The following is a 16915-nucleotide window of genomic DNA, read 5'->3' on the forward strand; positions in this document are numbered from 1 at the left end:
CGCCCCATAGTATCCAATTTCTTTCCCTCGCCGTCCGGCGGGGAAGTCGATGTGGAGGCCGCACCCCCCCCCCGCTTTCTTCCTGGCTGCCGCGGAGACGACGGAGTCCGGGGTAGGCTGCGCCCGGAGGCATAGGGGGGCCGTGTCCGGGACCCGGTACTTTTTCTCGTACCGGTCTCTTCTAGCTGGCGTCGTGGAAGGGTTCTTGAGGAGGGAAAGGCCCTCATCCCAAATGTCGTCCAACAGAGGCACTGCGAGGACCGTCTTCCTCTTGGCCTCGCGCCGCTGATAAAGGAAGCCTTCCTTTTTCTTCTCCTCAGGGCAGAGTTGGAAAAGCTCGGAAGCCCTGGAGATCATGGAGTGGAAAGATCCGATCTCGTCGGGCGGAGAGGCCCTGGTGGGAGGCGACGACGGAAAATCCTCGTCGTATGCCTCGTCGTCCGTACCCGTCGCTGCCGTGTCAGTCCCCGTATCATCCCCTCGGGTGGACGGGGAGGAGGGCTGGAAGGGGCGCGACGGTTGAAAAGGAGGTGGTGGATGGATCCTTCTTTTCTTGGTAGGGGGAACACCAGAAGGTCCCGGTTCTGGATCCCCCGACGGGAGAGGTTCCTCCGTCGGTAACGGTAGCCTCGTCCTTATCTCGGAGCATAAGGACTGTATGGCCAACAAAATGGCCGCCGAGTTGTCTTGCGGCGCTGGCAGAGGGGAATCCGTTGGGCGAGCAGGGGCCCCGTCGGTATCCTCGACGATGTCGTCGTCGTCACCTGCGTCGGGGTCCATTCCGACGGGCTGGCCTTCTTCCACGCCTAGGCCGTGGCTTAAGACCTCGATCAGCTCCTCTTCTGAGGCCGACTCTACGACGACGCCCTGCCCCCCCTTCTTCCCCACGGAGGGTTTCACGGGGGTCCTATCGATGGGCACAAAGGAAGACTCCCTCCGAGGAGGCAGGGAGATTCTGGGCCCTGAGGTCGCCACCACTGGTGCAGCCACCACAGGCTGAGCCAGGGCCGCCGCGACCGTTTCGATAGAGGGCTTGGTCGGATGGATCAAGGCCTTCACCACCTTAGGTGCGCTCACCGCCTTATCCTTGAGGGAGGGGGCACTGCCACGCTCCTCCTCTGCCTTAGAGCTCGACCGGGGCCTCTCCAGGAGCTTCGCCGGGTGCTCGGCCTTCCTCTTACCCGACCCAGAGCGTTGGCTCGTGGTTGATGGTGCCGGGGAGGGTGCGCCCTGCCTGGCGCCCGTAGAGCCCGACCGTTCGGCGCTCCCGGTGCCAGCGGACTCGCGGTGCTTGGCCTTATGTTGGGCCCCCGTCGCCGGGGCGCCCTCAAAGGTCTTAGAAGACCGCTCGGATTTCTTCTTCTTCTCGCCAGACGGGCTCTTACCCTCCAGCCAGTTGGCGAGACGTTGATGGCGGTCCTTCATGGTCCGTTCCGACATGTTGCCGCAAAACGCACAGTCCTTCTCCACGTGCGTCTTGTCCTCATGAAGGCAGTAAAGGCAGAAAGAGTGTTCGTCCTCCTTGAAGACGTTCTGCAGCTGGCATCCAGGGCAGACCCTGAACAGCTTTCCGGGCGTCGAGCTTCCCTTCTCCTGGGCCATCTCCGAGACCGGGCCTGAGAAGCTTTTGGAGTCCTCCGAAGTGTAGCTCGACGAAATCTTCACCCTTGAGGGGCACAGATGAATCCGACACGGGTCCCCGTTGATCGGATGTAGAATCGGTGGAGCTTGAGGCTCTTTTGACCGAAAGAATCGAAGTTTTTTGTAAAAAGCGCGAAAAAATAGCACTAACGCTCGAGAGCAATAGCACGAGGATCCCAACACATGAACGTGCGGTAAAAATCTGAAGATGGCTGCCAGAGGCGGTGCTTAGGTAGAGGGCAGTCATTGGCTGTGGTCAGTATGACGCAGAGACCAGTGATTGGTTATTACTACGAAAGACAGATCAGAAACGAAACTGATACTGGTTTTTTCTTTACCGAGGATTCCCAGCCTGACGACGGGGAATATTCATGAGCATGTGAATCCATGCCAGACCCCATGCTGGAGAAATGCATGATGCCATCATCCCAAGCAAGCATATTGCTTTGCATACTGTTATCTGGCAACCGGCTAGATACTGAGGTATTTGCAGCAGTATGCTTTGTACTCTTTCCTTTGATGGAAAGACTAGACTATCTTCTGTTTTTATGACAACTGCTAAGAACTGTTTTGTCTCGTTTGGTACAAGGCTTGACTTTTTCTCATTGATTGAGAAGCCCAATTGGAAAAGTAAATTGATCGTTCTCTGGGTAGTTTGCTTCCAAATTTGGGGGTTTCCCGTGATCAGCCAGTCGTCCAGGTAAGGGTAAACTGGGATTGACTACCTGCATAGGTGCACCGCCTTTACCTTGGTGAATACCCTTGGAGTGGATGCTATGTCGAAGGGTAGCACCTTGAATTGGTAGTGCAGGTTTGCTATCTTGAAACGCAAGAATCTTCTGTGAGCTGGAAAGATAGAAATATGAAAGCATGCATCTTTCATATCCAAGGTTGCCATGCAATCCCCCCGCTTTAGCAGGGAGATTACTTCCTTTAGCGTTGTCATGCAGAATTTATGTGGCTTAACATAGGTGTTTGCAGGGTGCAGATCTAAGACAGGGCGCATCGTGAGATATTTTTTCGGCAGAAGGAAGTACATTGAATAGATACCGGTGTTTACCTGGCTCGCCAGGACTTCTACAGCATCCTTTAGTAGCAGCGCTGCCACCTCTTCCAATAGGATGTGCTGTTCTTTGGAGGTGGTCCTTTGTCTTGTGGGATGGTTGGTGGTTTGCTGTAGCAGTTCTATACAATAACTGCCTGCCACGGTTGAAAGTACCCACTTCTCTGAGTGGATTCCCTCCCATACGTGGTTAAAGTACGATATGCGTCCTCCTACTGGAGTGGCATGGGAGGGAGCCTGTAGCGGGTGGTCATTGTTTGGGGGGTGCTGAGGATCTACCTCTGCCGCGAGATCTCCTCTGGCCTCTTTGAATACCTTGAGTAGACTGCCCCTGTGGTGAGCCGCAGGATGAGCTCCGACTCTGGTTGTACCCCGACCCCCGCTGTGAGTTTTGCCCCCTAAAGCTGCGAAAATTATAACGCCCTCTTTGACCGGAGAGTTTATTAGTAAGTTGACCCAGTGACTTTAAAGGTATCATACTCTTCTTTGGCACTCTCAAGGGAGTCTTCCACTGCCTTGCCGAAAAAGACGTTTGGTTCTATTGGCATGTTAAGAAGAGTAGCCTGTGTCTCGAGCTAAAACCCAGATTGGCATAGCCATGCGTGGCGTTTGATAAGCGTGCCCTCAGCCATTATCCTCCCCGCATTATCTGCAGCATCTAAATTATACTTGACAATGCAGTTTGCAACAGCTTTCCCATCCGCAATAGAGAGTTGTGATTTAAGGGGCTCGGAGGCTGAAGCTATCTTTTCTCCCAATTTGTAGCACTTATGGCAGTTGTAGCTGGCCAGTAAGGTGGTGTTATTGGCAATCCTCGTCTGCTAGGCTGCTGAGGAAGTGATTTTTCTACCGAAAGTATACATCTTTTTACTTTTTGTCCGGTGATGCTTCTGAAAAGGCTAGAGGTGTTCCTGCTCTCTTTCTACGGGTTGTAACTACCAATTAGTCAGGTTTTGACCTTTGACGTAAAGGGGGTCCGAGGGAGCTGGTCGGAAGACTTTCAATGCACGGGTTTACAGCCCGTGGTAAGTTTGGGATCTGAAAGAGGGTTGAATTTGCCTCTGTACAGACTGGAGAATTGGAATGAACTGAGTAGCAGACTATTGCCCAAGATATTTTCAACAAAGTCCTTGTCTTGCTGGGTCTCCTGTATATCTATCTTGAAATGTTGTGCTTCTTTTTAGGAGAATATCATATTGAATTTGATTGTCGACCGGTGAGTCTGCCACTGGTGAGTCTGAATGATCCAGCGGCTATATGACGTAGACTTCTTCACAGAACTGGTCTACTTCCCCCATCCCCCTTGGTCTTCAGTGTCCATGTATGCTCCAGTGTCCTGGAAGTCCTGAGTGGAGTCATAGTAAGAAAGCTGCCCTGGGTCCTGCTGAGGGGTGGGTGCTTGTATAGTGTCTGTACAAGCTCGATTGTGTAAGTGCTGTCCCATTAGCTGGTGGAGTGCCCTGAAGGTTAACTAAAACCTCTGGGTGGTTGTCAAAGAAATTGGCTAATGAGTACATACGTCTCATGACCCCATCAATTTCTTCTACAGACCACTGGGATTAACTTGGGACAACAGATGAGGTAGGAGGGGTGGGTGTTGGCTCAGTTGCAGGGTGTTTCTTGTGCCTTATAGCCCCTGAAATGGTCCCCCCGGGTCATAGTCCCCAAACTAAAGCCCTCCTTTTGCTTAGATGGCATATGGTTTCTTGACGTCCGACCCTTTAGTAACTTATCCCGGACGTATTTTTTGATGAGCTCAGATATTTTTGAGGTGTGCAAGGACTTCGCTGGGGCCTTCAACGAGTCTTTCGACAATGTCCTCGGTGTGTGTGTGGACTGGTTAGAGAGAATTCTCAGAAATGTGCCAATTCCCTCCACCTTAGAGAACCCCAGCAACTTTGCTGGATTTTGAGTTCTTGACTGTTTTACCTGGAGGGGGTGAGACACTTTTCCCCACTCATGTATTTTAATGTGATTTTGATTGCGAGTTCTGACAAACTCCATAGGCATCATCTTTTACATTGTGTCACACAGCACCTTCAGTGCAGTGGCACAGGGAGGTCTTTCAGATTTCCCCAAGATTTAAATACCTTCTCTGGGATAAACTACTGTTTCCCAGAGCAGTAAAGTGAAACTGACTTTACTTATATTTGTAACTTCCTAGACCGGGCACACACTATTTTACAATAGGGTGCTGGAGGGGTTACCTAGTATCCCCTTTGTCTAGCTTCTCATGTAACAATTGTATGTTACCCTTTCCTCACTGAATGGCTGGTGGCAGTGGTTTACTTTTAACTACCGTTGGTGTGCATTTACTGCAGGCTGCGTTTGCAGCTGCAGTAAAGCACCCAAGGGTGCCATTTTTATCAAAATGGCCCCGTTTTTTTTTCGCCATTTCTTTGTGGAAAGGCCCTTCTTGAGATTTACACTGCATGCCAAACCAGGTTTGGTCCCTTTGTTCGCTTTGACTTCAGCAGGATTCACGAGTGAAGCCCGCCTCTGGCTCCAGGGTGTCTGGTGGGGGCAGGAAGTGAGGGAGGTGCCAGAAACTCCCTGTGCTTAGTCTCCTAGGAGACCCAAATGCACTCTCTGATGATTGGCCGGCTGACTGTCCCGCAAGGACAGCCACCCTGCTGAGTGACTGACAGCTAGGCTGGAATGAATGGGAGAGAACTTAAGAAAAGGCGAGGCTTTTGGCTTGGAAGGCAGAGTCGACCACTGGACGAAGGAACCGAAGAAGAACTTGAAGAGAACGCCTGCTGCAACTTCTGGACCGTTGGTTTGCCTGGTGAAGCCCTCCTGCTGTGCTGAAACTCCAAATTCGTATTGACGGAGAAGACCCTGCAAGGATGACTTCTCCCTTTGAGATGGTGGGACCAATCAACTCTAAAGTAAGCCACCTGGAGCTGGTTGCATTTCCACAGAGTTTCTGCTGGAAACCACAACACCAGATTGTGCGCATTTCTTTTGAGTTGGCCAAGAGCTCCAGGAAGATCCCCCAGACTCCCAGGACTGACCGAGCCTGAGCCCCCTCAAAAGAGTGCGGGACCCCAGATGCAAGGAGTGTCCGTCTCGACAGCCAGAAACCGCGGTGTTGCTATTTGCAGTAGTCGCGAGGAGCTGAAACAACAAAGTGCCACTTGTTTGAAGACTGCTGGTTGCGAGCAGTGACAGTCCCATTGCAGTGCAGGAGTCCCCAGAATTCCTCCCTCGTGTCCCCACAACTGAGGCCCAGGAACAGTGAGATCTGAAGAGCTGCACAGGAACAGAAGTCCCATCTGCTGCACTTTTTCTTCAATCCAAAGGTACTGTAAAGTCTGAGAGAACTTACCTCTTATTGTTGCGTTGCTTGCATCTTCTACTACTCTCAAGCCTTTACAACTTGCGGCCCTACATTTGATTCTTCTTTTCTTCAAAGACTTCTAAAACATTGTGCAAAGACTTTTCTACTTACCTACCAGAAGTGCTTCAATTCATATCAACTTTTGCCCATTGACTTTGGCTTAATCGGTTATACTGAAGGGCTCTGCTTGGGGGAACCAAAAGTATTTGCCCAATTAAGAATAATGTGTGGTCTCTTGTTTGTTCCAATAACCTTTTAATTTTACCAAGTTCTAAGAGTATTCTAAATGCAACAGTAAGAGATTAATGTTCTTCGCACCCTAATTATTGAAGTCACCTGAGGGTGTAGGTTGTGGCTGTGGGCCTTCCCAAAAGGGTCTTTACTGATTTAGAACCTAAGAGTGTATTTTGAAGTGTATTTGAGTGTTACTGTTATATTGCTCCCTTCTGAAGAAGGCTTATTCTAACCAACTGATAAATTAATAATTGTTTATTCAATAAACCTTGTGTGTAAGTGTTCATCTGAATACTGGTCACTGTGAATCTGTGCAACTCCCCTACAGCTCACATTGACCCCTCTTGAGATAAGCCTGGCTGCTCAACACGCTACCAACCTGTGTAGTACAGACTTGTACCAAAGGTTGGTTTCCTATTGCCAGGTGATCAGGGTTGTTGTGCACCCAAAGGGTACTGCATACAATCTTGCCTAACAGGACTTCTAGGTTTTGGACACAGCGTCAGAACCAGACTTTTCTGTTGATTTCAGGGGCTTGTAGTGAGGCGAGCGCGGTGGCCCAGAGGACAGTGAACTATCGGACCTCCCCCTTGACGCTGTGTGTGGCCTTCCAGTCAGCATAGAGGTCGACCTTTGGCCGTGGGATGTGTGCTTTGTGTAATGCTGTATGGTCGTGCCAGTGCCGCCTGGTGTTGCCCTGTAGCAGAGTTGCCAGCCTGCCTGATGGGGTTGTTGGCTTGCACGCAGGCATGCGATGGATCCCGTTCACCCTCGTCATCACTAAAGATGCCAATGCTGCAGTCAATGGAGGTACCCTCAACATCCATGGCAGCTTCAGCCTGCATGGGGTGGTGGGTCCAGCATTTTGTCTGGTGGTCCTCAAGAGTCTTGGGCTTGAAAAGCTTGCAAGATTTGCAGTGGCCTTCGTTATGGTCCCTTGGAAGACCGATTGCACACCTGGTGCGAGTCCTTCCAATGAAATTTTCGGTTGCAAGATGGACAGAATTTAAATGGTGTATTCGCCACTGTGTGTGGGAAAGGCAGCCCGGCAAATAAAGTGGGTAGAGGGGGAAATATGCATTCTCTTAGGGTAACTAAGAAATAAACCCCCCCACTCTCCCTACTGTGAGGGCCGAGGCCAGGAGCGGCCTTCTGAAGCTGTCCGAAAAGTATGTTGATACAAGTTCAAGCAGTCGAAGGTATTCCTCGCAGCCGTTGCCGAAGGTCTTGTAGGGGAACGGCTAAGAAAGGACAGTAAGAGTAAACTAGATTTAATTATATTTTGTACATAATGGCGATAGCCAGAAGGAACTCCACATTGAGCCACCGACAATGAAGGTGGAAAAAACAATCTGAGGGACCTCGACGCGTGAAGCACCATGGGTACAGTGGACGTCACACTAGGGACATGTAATTGCTGCGCCCTGTTACCTGAGGGTATGCTCGCGCATTATAAATAATAAAACAAACACTATGGATAGTATTACTGTCACGTCCTGTTGAAGTCCCTTTTCGAGTTTCGATAACAACTGTAATACTCTGCAGCTTCCACTAGATGTCAGCCTAGGTGATCTAAGCAGATTTCACAAGCCTAAGAAGGGATACATTACTCACCGTAATCTTGATTCTGATGCTTGTATCTGCTTAGATTCACATGCTGTGCATAGCCCACCCTCTAGTGGAAGCTGCAAAGTATTAAAGTTGTTTTCGAAATGCGAAAAGGGACATCGACAGGGCGTGCCAGTAATACTATCCCTAGTGTGACGTCCACTGTACCCATGATCCCTCACGCGTTGAGGTCCCTCAGCACGTGTACAGTTCTATCCAAGCAGATACCTACCAGACAAGCTCATAAGCATTATGTGCCTTCTCTCCGAGGGGAGGCAGGGTAGGTCACATGTGAATCCAAGCAGATACAAGCATCATAAATATGATTACGGTGAGTAATGTATCCCTTCTGAGGTTTGTGGAATCTGCTTAGATCACATGCTGTGCATAGATTAGCGAGCAGTGGAAGAAGGAGGTGGGTTCATGAGCGAATAAGTGTCTTAGAACCGCTTGTCCCACTTGTGTATCTGTCTTGGAATGGGTGTCAATGCATTAGTGCCGAGTGAAAGTATGTATAGAGCTCCATTAAGTCCGCCGCGGTGACAAGGGCAAGTCTTTCTGCTGTTTCCTGCTGAGCTTGTGACTTTGATGCTGAACTGCCTCTCAATTGAACATTACCTGAAAACATTGCGCTCCGATTCGCGTAAGACTGGTACACCCACAGCAGTTGAAGCGAGTGATGCAGACTTTCATAGCAAGTCACATGACCAAGCTGAACTCCGCCTCCAGGAAGCCGGCATAAAATCCTGCCTCGGCTGCCCTTGTGGCGTTAAGCCCGCTGCAGTGACAAGGGCGCCATCTTTCTGCTGTTTCCCACTGTTTACGCTGAGTATGCGGCAGGTGTTTTAACGTTTATGATACCCACTCTTCACCTAGTCTACTTAAAAAATAAAAAGTATTTTTATTTGCTAACACAATGGATTGTAATAAACCCTGAATATGTCTCCAAGAGAAACTCGAAGAAACTGTAGCAAATGTTACAAAATATATTCCTGGTGCGAATTCACATACCAATGCCCAAAAAGACTCAATAGAACTGAAAAAACAAGAGCTACAAACGCTACACAATAAGGACTTGACAAACCTAAGAAAGAGACCGAACCAATTCAGACCAAACTTGCATAGAGCTCCATGTAGCTGCCTTGCAAATACTGTCTAAAGGAACATTTGCAATAAAAGCCAGCGTTGCTCCAGTACTTCTTGTGGAGTGGGCCCTGGTTGTAAAAGGCACTGTCTTATTTGAAAGGGAATAGCACAGTTGGATACATCTGACTATCCAACTTGAGACGGCGTTCTTAGAGACACGATGATCTCCTCTGCCTGGCGCTATGGAGACAAACAGCTGATCTGTTTTTCTTAGCGGTCTGGTCTACTTAGTAGAGGACCGTCCTCCTCACATCTAGTGTGTGGAGTTTTATATCAGCAGAGCTTTTGGGTTCTGGGAAGAAAGCAGGTAGCTCAATAGACTGGTTAACATGGAATTTTGAAATGAACTTAGGTGAAAACCTAGGGTGAGTTCGTAAAACCAGTTTGTCCTTATGTATAGTAAAGAAAGGATCCTGCACTGAGAGCTTGGATTTCACTGATCCTTCTTATGGAAGTGATGGCTACTAAGAAGGCAGTTTAAGTCAAATGTTTGAGACTAGATTTGTGCATGGGCTCAAAAGGGGGGGGCATGAGCTTAGTAAGTACCACATTAAGGTCCCAACCTGGTGGTGGGTTAGAAATTGGAGCGTGGAGTCTCTTTACCCCTTCCATAAATGCTTTGACAACTGGCACTTTCCACCAAGACACCTTGTTATGGGAAGTGGTGTAGGCTGATAAAGCTGCCAGGTGCACTTTAAGCAAGTTAAACACTAAACCTGCATCCAATAGGTGGAGCATACACGGGACAACATTAGAAGGAGTACAATCAACTGGGTTGATTTGCTTATTCTGGCACCAAATAACAAATTGTTTCCATTTGTCATAGTAACAGTGCCTTGTGTTACGTTTTCTTGATTCTTTCAAGATATCCATACATCTCTGGGGTAAATTGAGATGTCCAAACTATGACTTCCGGAGCCATGCTGCGAAGTTCATTGAGTTAGGCTGAGGATGCACTGTTAGCCCCTCGTGCTGGGAGAGTAGGTTGTACCGGCACTGGAGTTTGAAGGGGTCGCACACCGCCAGTTTGCGTAAGTGTGGATACCATGTTTGTCTCGCCCACATAGGAGCAACTAGGATGAGCGCCAGTGGATCCTTTTCACCACCTTCCTCATCAGAGGGGTTGGTGGAAAAGCGTAGGAAAACATCCCTGACCAATTCATCCACAGGGCGTTCCCCTCGAAGCCCGGTTGGGAAACCTGGACACGAAGTCTGGGCATTGACGATTTTCGCTTGTGGCGAATAGGTCTATAGTTTGAAAACCCCACAGGGAAAAAAGGTGCTCTACGACCTCTTCGTGTAGATGCCACTCATGTTCTTCTGGCAGGGGGATCTCTGCTCAGAGAGTCTGCTAGAGCGTGGAGTTCCCCTGGAACATGTTGAGATGCCAGGAACATCTTCCGTCTGAGTGCCCATCTCCAGATTTTCTGTGCAAGTCTGGATAGATTTGGGGAGCATGTCCCCCCCTTGTTTGTTGATATAAAACATTGCTGTGGCGCTGTCTGTTAGGATCTGCACCGACAGACTTGTTAAATGGGGTTCAAATGCTTGGAGGGCTTTGAATACTGCTAGAAGTTCCAGCACGTTGATGTGGTTCTGAGCCGTAGAGCGAGACCACAGACCCTGAACTGTGTGGTGAAGGTAGTGCGTCCCCCCCACCACGCTAGTGAGGCATCTGTTGTGACCACTGCTCGTATCTGTAGAAGGGTTTTCCCTTGGTCAGATTCTCTCTCGTCCACCAGCGAAGATCTTGTACTAGTGTTGGCGAAACAACCACTAGCTCGTCCCACTGACCGCTTGCCTGAGACCATTGTTTCGCCAACCACTCTTGTATGGGACACATGCGCAGGCACGCGTGGGGAACCAGGTAAATGCAAGATGCCATCATGCCTATTAAACGCATTGCTTTGCGTACCCTTATCTGGCGGCAGGCCTGATAGCGTGGTATTTGCAGTAACAAGTTCTTTACTCTCTCCTCTGAGGCAAAGACTAACCCTTCCTCTGTGTTTAGAATAGCTCCTAAGAACTGTTGGGAGGTGCTGGACACCAGGCTTGACTTTTTCGTTGAACGAGAAGGTCAATTGAAAGAGGAGGTTGATTGTTGTCTGAATGTTTTGTCTGCAAATCAGGTGATTCCCCTGTTATGAGCCAGTCGTCCAAGTAAGGGTACACTGGGATTGCCTCCCTGCGCAGGTGCGCTGCCACCACTACCAGTACCTTGGTGAATACCCTTGGGCAGCACCTTGAATTGGTAGTGCCTGTTCGCCATCTTGAAACGCAAGAACTTTCTATGCATTGGAAACATTGGAATATGAAAATAGGCATCTTTCATATCCAGTGTTGCCATGTAATTCCCTTTTTTTTTTAGAAGCGGGTTACTTCTTGTAGCGTGGTCATGCGGAACATTTGTGGCTTGACATACTTGTTTGCAGGCCTTTAATCTAATACAGGGTGCATTGTTAAATCTTTTTTGGGCACAAGTAAGTTGAATATATACCCGTTTACCTGGTAGGCCGGGACCCCTTCTATGGCGTTCTTTAATAGAAGCGCAATAGTAGCCCCCTGCTACCGTTGACAGCACCCATCTGTCTGAGGTAATACCCTCCCATGCGTGGGTGAAGTTGGAAATTCGTCCTTCTGGAGATGCATGGGAGGGTATCTGGAGCGGAATGTCACTTGCTCTGAGGTGGCGTGCCACCCCAAGCTTGGCCTCTGCCCCGCGTAGCACAACCTCTTCGTTGTCCTCGTGGATAGCTCTGAAAGTATTGTCCTTGGTTGCTGCCATAGGAACCCTGGCCCTGGTTGTATCCAGATCCCCTCTGGGAATTCTGTTCTCGAAAGCAGCAAAAATTGTTGTTGCCCATCTGCCCCGTGGGTTTGTTTGAGAGCTGGCCCAAAGACTTAAGGGTTTAGTATTCGTCTTTAACAGTATTTAGTGCGTCTTCTAACGCCTTGCCAAAGAGCACATCTTTTTCCACCGGCATATTAAGGTGGCCTGTGTTCTGGCCTGAAGCCTGATTGGCGAAGCCATGCGTGTCTTTTAATGATAATGCAGGTAGAATTATCGCAGCGGGCACTGTCTGCTGCGTCAAAGTTTGACTTTAGGAGACAGGTAGACACCGCCCTACCGTCTGCTGCCACCTGGGCTAATTGGGACGTAAGTGGCTCAGGTGCGGAATAAAGTAATGCTGAAACCTCATCCCACTTGTGGCAGTTGAAACTTGCCATAAGTGCAGCAATATTTGCAATACGAATCTGGTAGGCTGCAGAAGAGGCTACTTTCCAGCCCATTGCATAAATCTTTTTGCTCTCCTTATCCGGAGGAGCCTCGGAGGACACAGGGGAGTGTCTGCTCTTTTTTGTGTGGTGGTAACCACCAGGGAGTCCAGTTTTAACTGGCCTCTTTTGTAAACTGGGTTGGAAGGTGCAGGACTAAACATTCTTTCTACACGCAGGTTAACGGCCCGTGTGAGGTTGGGTGCCTGCAAAGAAGGTTGGATTCTGCATTGTACAGACTTTAGTATTGGAATAAATTGGCCTACTGTTTTTTTTATCTCCCAACAATTGCTCAGCAAAGTCCCCGTCTTCTACCACCTCTTGGGTATCTATGCGGATGTGTTCTGCCGCCTTAGTTAAAACTTTGTTGAGTAGGGGTTGGTTGTCTATAGGGGAGTCTACTACTGGAGGATCCTGATTAATGGGTGACTCCAAGGAGTAAATGTTGGCCTCCTGGGTCTAGGTCTTCATCGTCCCCATCATAGAATTTGTCTAAGTCCTCATCCATAAGTTGAGGATCAGATGCATCAATAAACAGAACATCCTCCTGTTCTTCTTCTGGATGGACTTCAGGGTCATACAGATCTAAAACTCTGTCCCGAGTTGGGACATCAGTACGAACCCTCTTAGAAGGGGGTTGAGACACAGGAGGGCGGGAGCTCGAAGGGGCCGAGGTGGTTGGGGTGGTCTGAAGGCTTAAAAGCTGGCTAGGGTGCTTTTCAAAGAAGTTCCCAATAAAGGACATCCTATGCATAACCCTGTCGATGTCTTCTGCGGACCAATCTTTCGAGCTTGGAATAAAAATGTTGTGCTCGGATTTGGGAAGACCCATGTCTTCATTAGAGGGTGAGATAGACTTAGGCCTAGGGTCTTTAGGTCTCCCCTTGGATATGTCTTCTGTATGGGAGGTTTTAGAGTGTGTCCTATGGCGTTTGTCCCCACTCTGGGTGACAGTGGAGAGTGAAACTGTCTTTTTGGGGCTGGACGTCTTACTAGCTGAAGAACGTTGAATCTCGGGTGTAGGGGACAAGGTTTCGTCTGCCAACGAATTACCCTCGGACGTTGTTTTTCGGGAGGCACCCTTGCAGTCTTTCGACGTCTTACCGTCTTTTGATGTTTTACTGTCTTTCGACGTCTTTGTCTCGTCATGCGGTGATCTGGATCGAGATTGCCAAGAGGACCGGGATTCAGTAGATTGTTCACGGGGTGCCGAGCGTTGTCAATTACTCATCTGTTGAGTGTCGACTGTGGTTGTATGTTTTGTGGTGTGTGTACTTGGAGCGCTACCGCCACCGGGTGTAGTCCCCACAACATGGCCGCCGGTCTGTCCTACAGGGTCGTGGGCTTGCGCTTGGGTAGCTACTGCTACTCCGGTGCCCTCGCCGTCCGAAAGTGCGGCGTCGCTGCCATCGATGAAGGCTCCCTCCACCTCCATGGCCTCGAGTTGCCTGGCATGGTGGGCCCAGCACTTAGTGGAATGGTCTTTCAACGTCTTAGGCTTGAAGAGCCTACAGGCTCAACAAGATGTCTCAACGTGATCTCTCGGGAGACGCAAGTTGCAAACGAGAGGTTTGTCTAGCCAGGGGAACTTGCGTTTACACTTAGGGCAAAACTTAAATGGGGTGTTCTCCATAATACTGGGTAAAGGTGATGTCAGCTGGACGAACAAAGTGTAGGGAGGGGAGAAAATGCATTCTACAAATGGTCTCCCCCCTCTCTCCCTACTGTTTGGGCACCGAGGCGGCCTTCCAAGGCCATTCGGTCCGTCACGATGGTCTTCGACGGTAGTCTTTCTGATTCTTCAGCGTGGTATTACGAAGTCAAAGAAAGGCTAGAAAGAGAAACTATCTTATTTAACAAAGTCAATGGCTTATTTGCCAAAAGGAACTCTGCTATACGCGTCAGTCTAGCATGGTGGAAAAAACTATCTGAGGGACCTCGGCGCGTGAGGGATCATGGATACAGTGGACGTCACACCAGGGATAGTATTACTGGCACGCCCTGTCTACGTCCCTTTTCGAGTTTCGAAAACAATTGTAATAAACCGCAGCTTCCACTAGATGGCGGGCTATGCACAGCATGTGATCTAAGCAGATTCCACAAGCCTCAGAAATATATATAAAAATGTACAAGCAGGGAAACTCACCTAGTTAAAAACACGGCATACGGCTAAAAAGCACAAGACTAAGTATCCCAACTAGCAACATTTTAGGGCCCCATCACCTGTGTATTCCTTAGGGCTGCATTAATGGTGCAGACAGCATTGGCGTTTTACAGATGTTGAGCAAAACTCGACCAGTCACACCAGTTATCTGCTATGCTCTGCCTGGGAATCGTATAAACTGTAAAAAATGTATTTATGAGTGGCAAATGCCATAGACCATTTCAGGCACATTCCATTAGTTGCCAAATTATCAATCATTTTCAGGAAATACAAGAAAGCAGGCACACATTTCATTACAGTAGAACAATTACCATATATACAGTAGTTCAAAAGACCAGCAGGTGTAACCATACATGTTAGGATTGTAAAGGGGGAAAATAAAACAAATCCAAAAGGCTAGTGACTTAAACTTCATCTCAAACTCCGAGTGACATGACGGCTGGTATTGAAAGGGGCATTATCAAGGAGAAGCTAATGAGCATTACATATCTTCAAACCCTTCAAGTTACCCCAGCCTCCCAAGGTTTGCATATTTAATCAAAAAGTAAAAGGGAAGCCAAGCCTAAACATTTTGTTCTTTCTAACTAATGCACAGGGGAGCATCTACTACCAAACAATGGTCATATATCTATCTGCCTCATTGTGACAATTCCTCCATCACGACCACAGAATTTGTATCATTTACGCCACATCACTGCAACATATATAAAAAAGAAAAAAGTCATGCTTTAGGAGTTGGCATGAAATAGCATTAGAATTTGACATACAGATTCATAAATACCCTCTTGCTTTAAAGATGTCACACCTCACCATGAAATTTAATGGCCAAACGGAAATGTTTAAGTTGGCATGGCCTTAGGGTGTGAACGCCAGATAGGTTTTTTTGCAGAGATAGAACTTATAAGAGTGGCAAAAGGATATGGATCATGAGGGTAAGTTTGTAGTCTGGAATGTTTTCCATGTTTACAAAGACGTACTTAAGAAGCCGGGCAGCCAAGTCTTCAATAGCATAAAAATCCTTCATTATGTACACACAGGCATGCCCCAAAATCTTGAAACTGAAATGAAAGCAAATGGGTTAGAGTAAGAAACATATGGCATAATTATTAGTCATTGTACAGTCATTTCAGGAGTATTTTAACTGTAAAAGAAGTGCCTGTGTTATACTGTAAATTCTACCTCAGGGGGGTGTACCACTTTGGCACCCCCTGCTAATATATCTCACAGCGATTGTGCATTGTGTTACTGTCAAATTGCTGTGCTATGGACAAACATACTCCCTAATGCTAAGAATAGACCAGATACAACATGAACAGACCAAACCTCACACTAAGAAATGACACGAGAAATCAAACAACAATGGACACAAATGAAAACACACAAGTCAGTCTCAATTATAACAACGGAATACATTTATCCATACACAGCAAGGCATAATAAGCACTTCTGGCAAAACATACTTTTGCACCCCTTATACTTGGGCGTAAATTACAATGAATGTAAGCCTTACAGGCTTCTAACGCAAGCAAACTAATATCAATTATCAAGTTCTGTTGGATCTATAATGCTAATAGCAAAATACATGGCAAGTGTCAGCATTCCTCTCCAATCCACACCACACTCTCTCTAAGACAACCCCTGTCTGATTTCCCCTTCTAGCAAACCAAAATCTGTGCGAGTGTCTGTCCTAATTCTCCATTGGAACGTGCCTTATTGAGATCAATTAGGCCTCATACTCAATCAGCAATACTTCCCTCTCCACGTACAAGCTTCCCAATCTGGAATGTGTCCCACCTCTCTCCTGTCCCGCTCCCTTGCAGCCAGCCAGTAAGGGCCTCTCAGTGGTCTGGTCTCATGCCAGTCTCCCCGCTAGATCGATCTTATCTGCGCTCATCAGCTTTTTTATTTAATTTGTTTTGGTAGCAAAATTAATTTACACCTTTACAAATATTACATCTTAAAATCAAGTGTTACAAATGATAACAAGAAATCAGTGCTATCTAAATTGACACAAAACAACAATATTCACACATGCGAAACACATGCGAAACACATGAGAGCCTGAAAAAGACGCAACAGTTAAAGTCACCTCCAACTCTAGGAGGTAACCGAAAATACTAAATTTAAAAACATTTCGACCGTCACATAATTAAACCCATGAGAACCATGTAGGGTCCTTTTAACCAAAAAGGAGAACAGACACCAAGCATCTTGGAGCTTTCTTTGTTCCCACGTGAGGAAAAAGAGCATTTTACACTTAAAACTTTATAGGCCAACTTCTTAAAGGGCACCACTTCTAAGAGGAACAAAAATGATGACGATGACCCCAGCACCTGCTGCTAGAAAACAATTGGGTATCTCATAAATGCTACACAAACACTTGGCCAGGATCCAGGCAACTCCTCGGAATCCTACCCACTCCGTAAGGCCAGATTGCGTT

The 16915-nt window shown here is 47.9% G+C and overlaps 1 protein-coding gene across 1 annotated transcript in view; it reads right to left on the bottom strand.

The window, feature by feature from the left end:
- Positions 1-16915, bottom strand: part of LOC138468291 (exportin-5-like) — a 1210104-nt gene that overhangs the window by 310332 nt on the left and 882857 nt on the right. The window contains exon 22 of the mRNA XM_069608777.1: positions 15397-15533. Within this exon, the coding sequence (XP_069464878.1) occupies positions 15397-15533 (137 nt within the window). The remainder of the gene's footprint in view (positions 1-15396; positions 15534-16915) is intronic.

The sequence above is a fragment of the Ambystoma mexicanum genome, chromosome 4q (genome assembly GCF_040938575.1).
Source record: "Ambystoma mexicanum isolate Mex_15411 chromosome 4q, UKY_AmexF1_1, whole genome shotgun sequence".
Lineage (NCBI taxonomy): Eukaryota > Metazoa > Chordata > Amphibia > Caudata > Ambystomatidae > Ambystoma > Ambystoma mexicanum.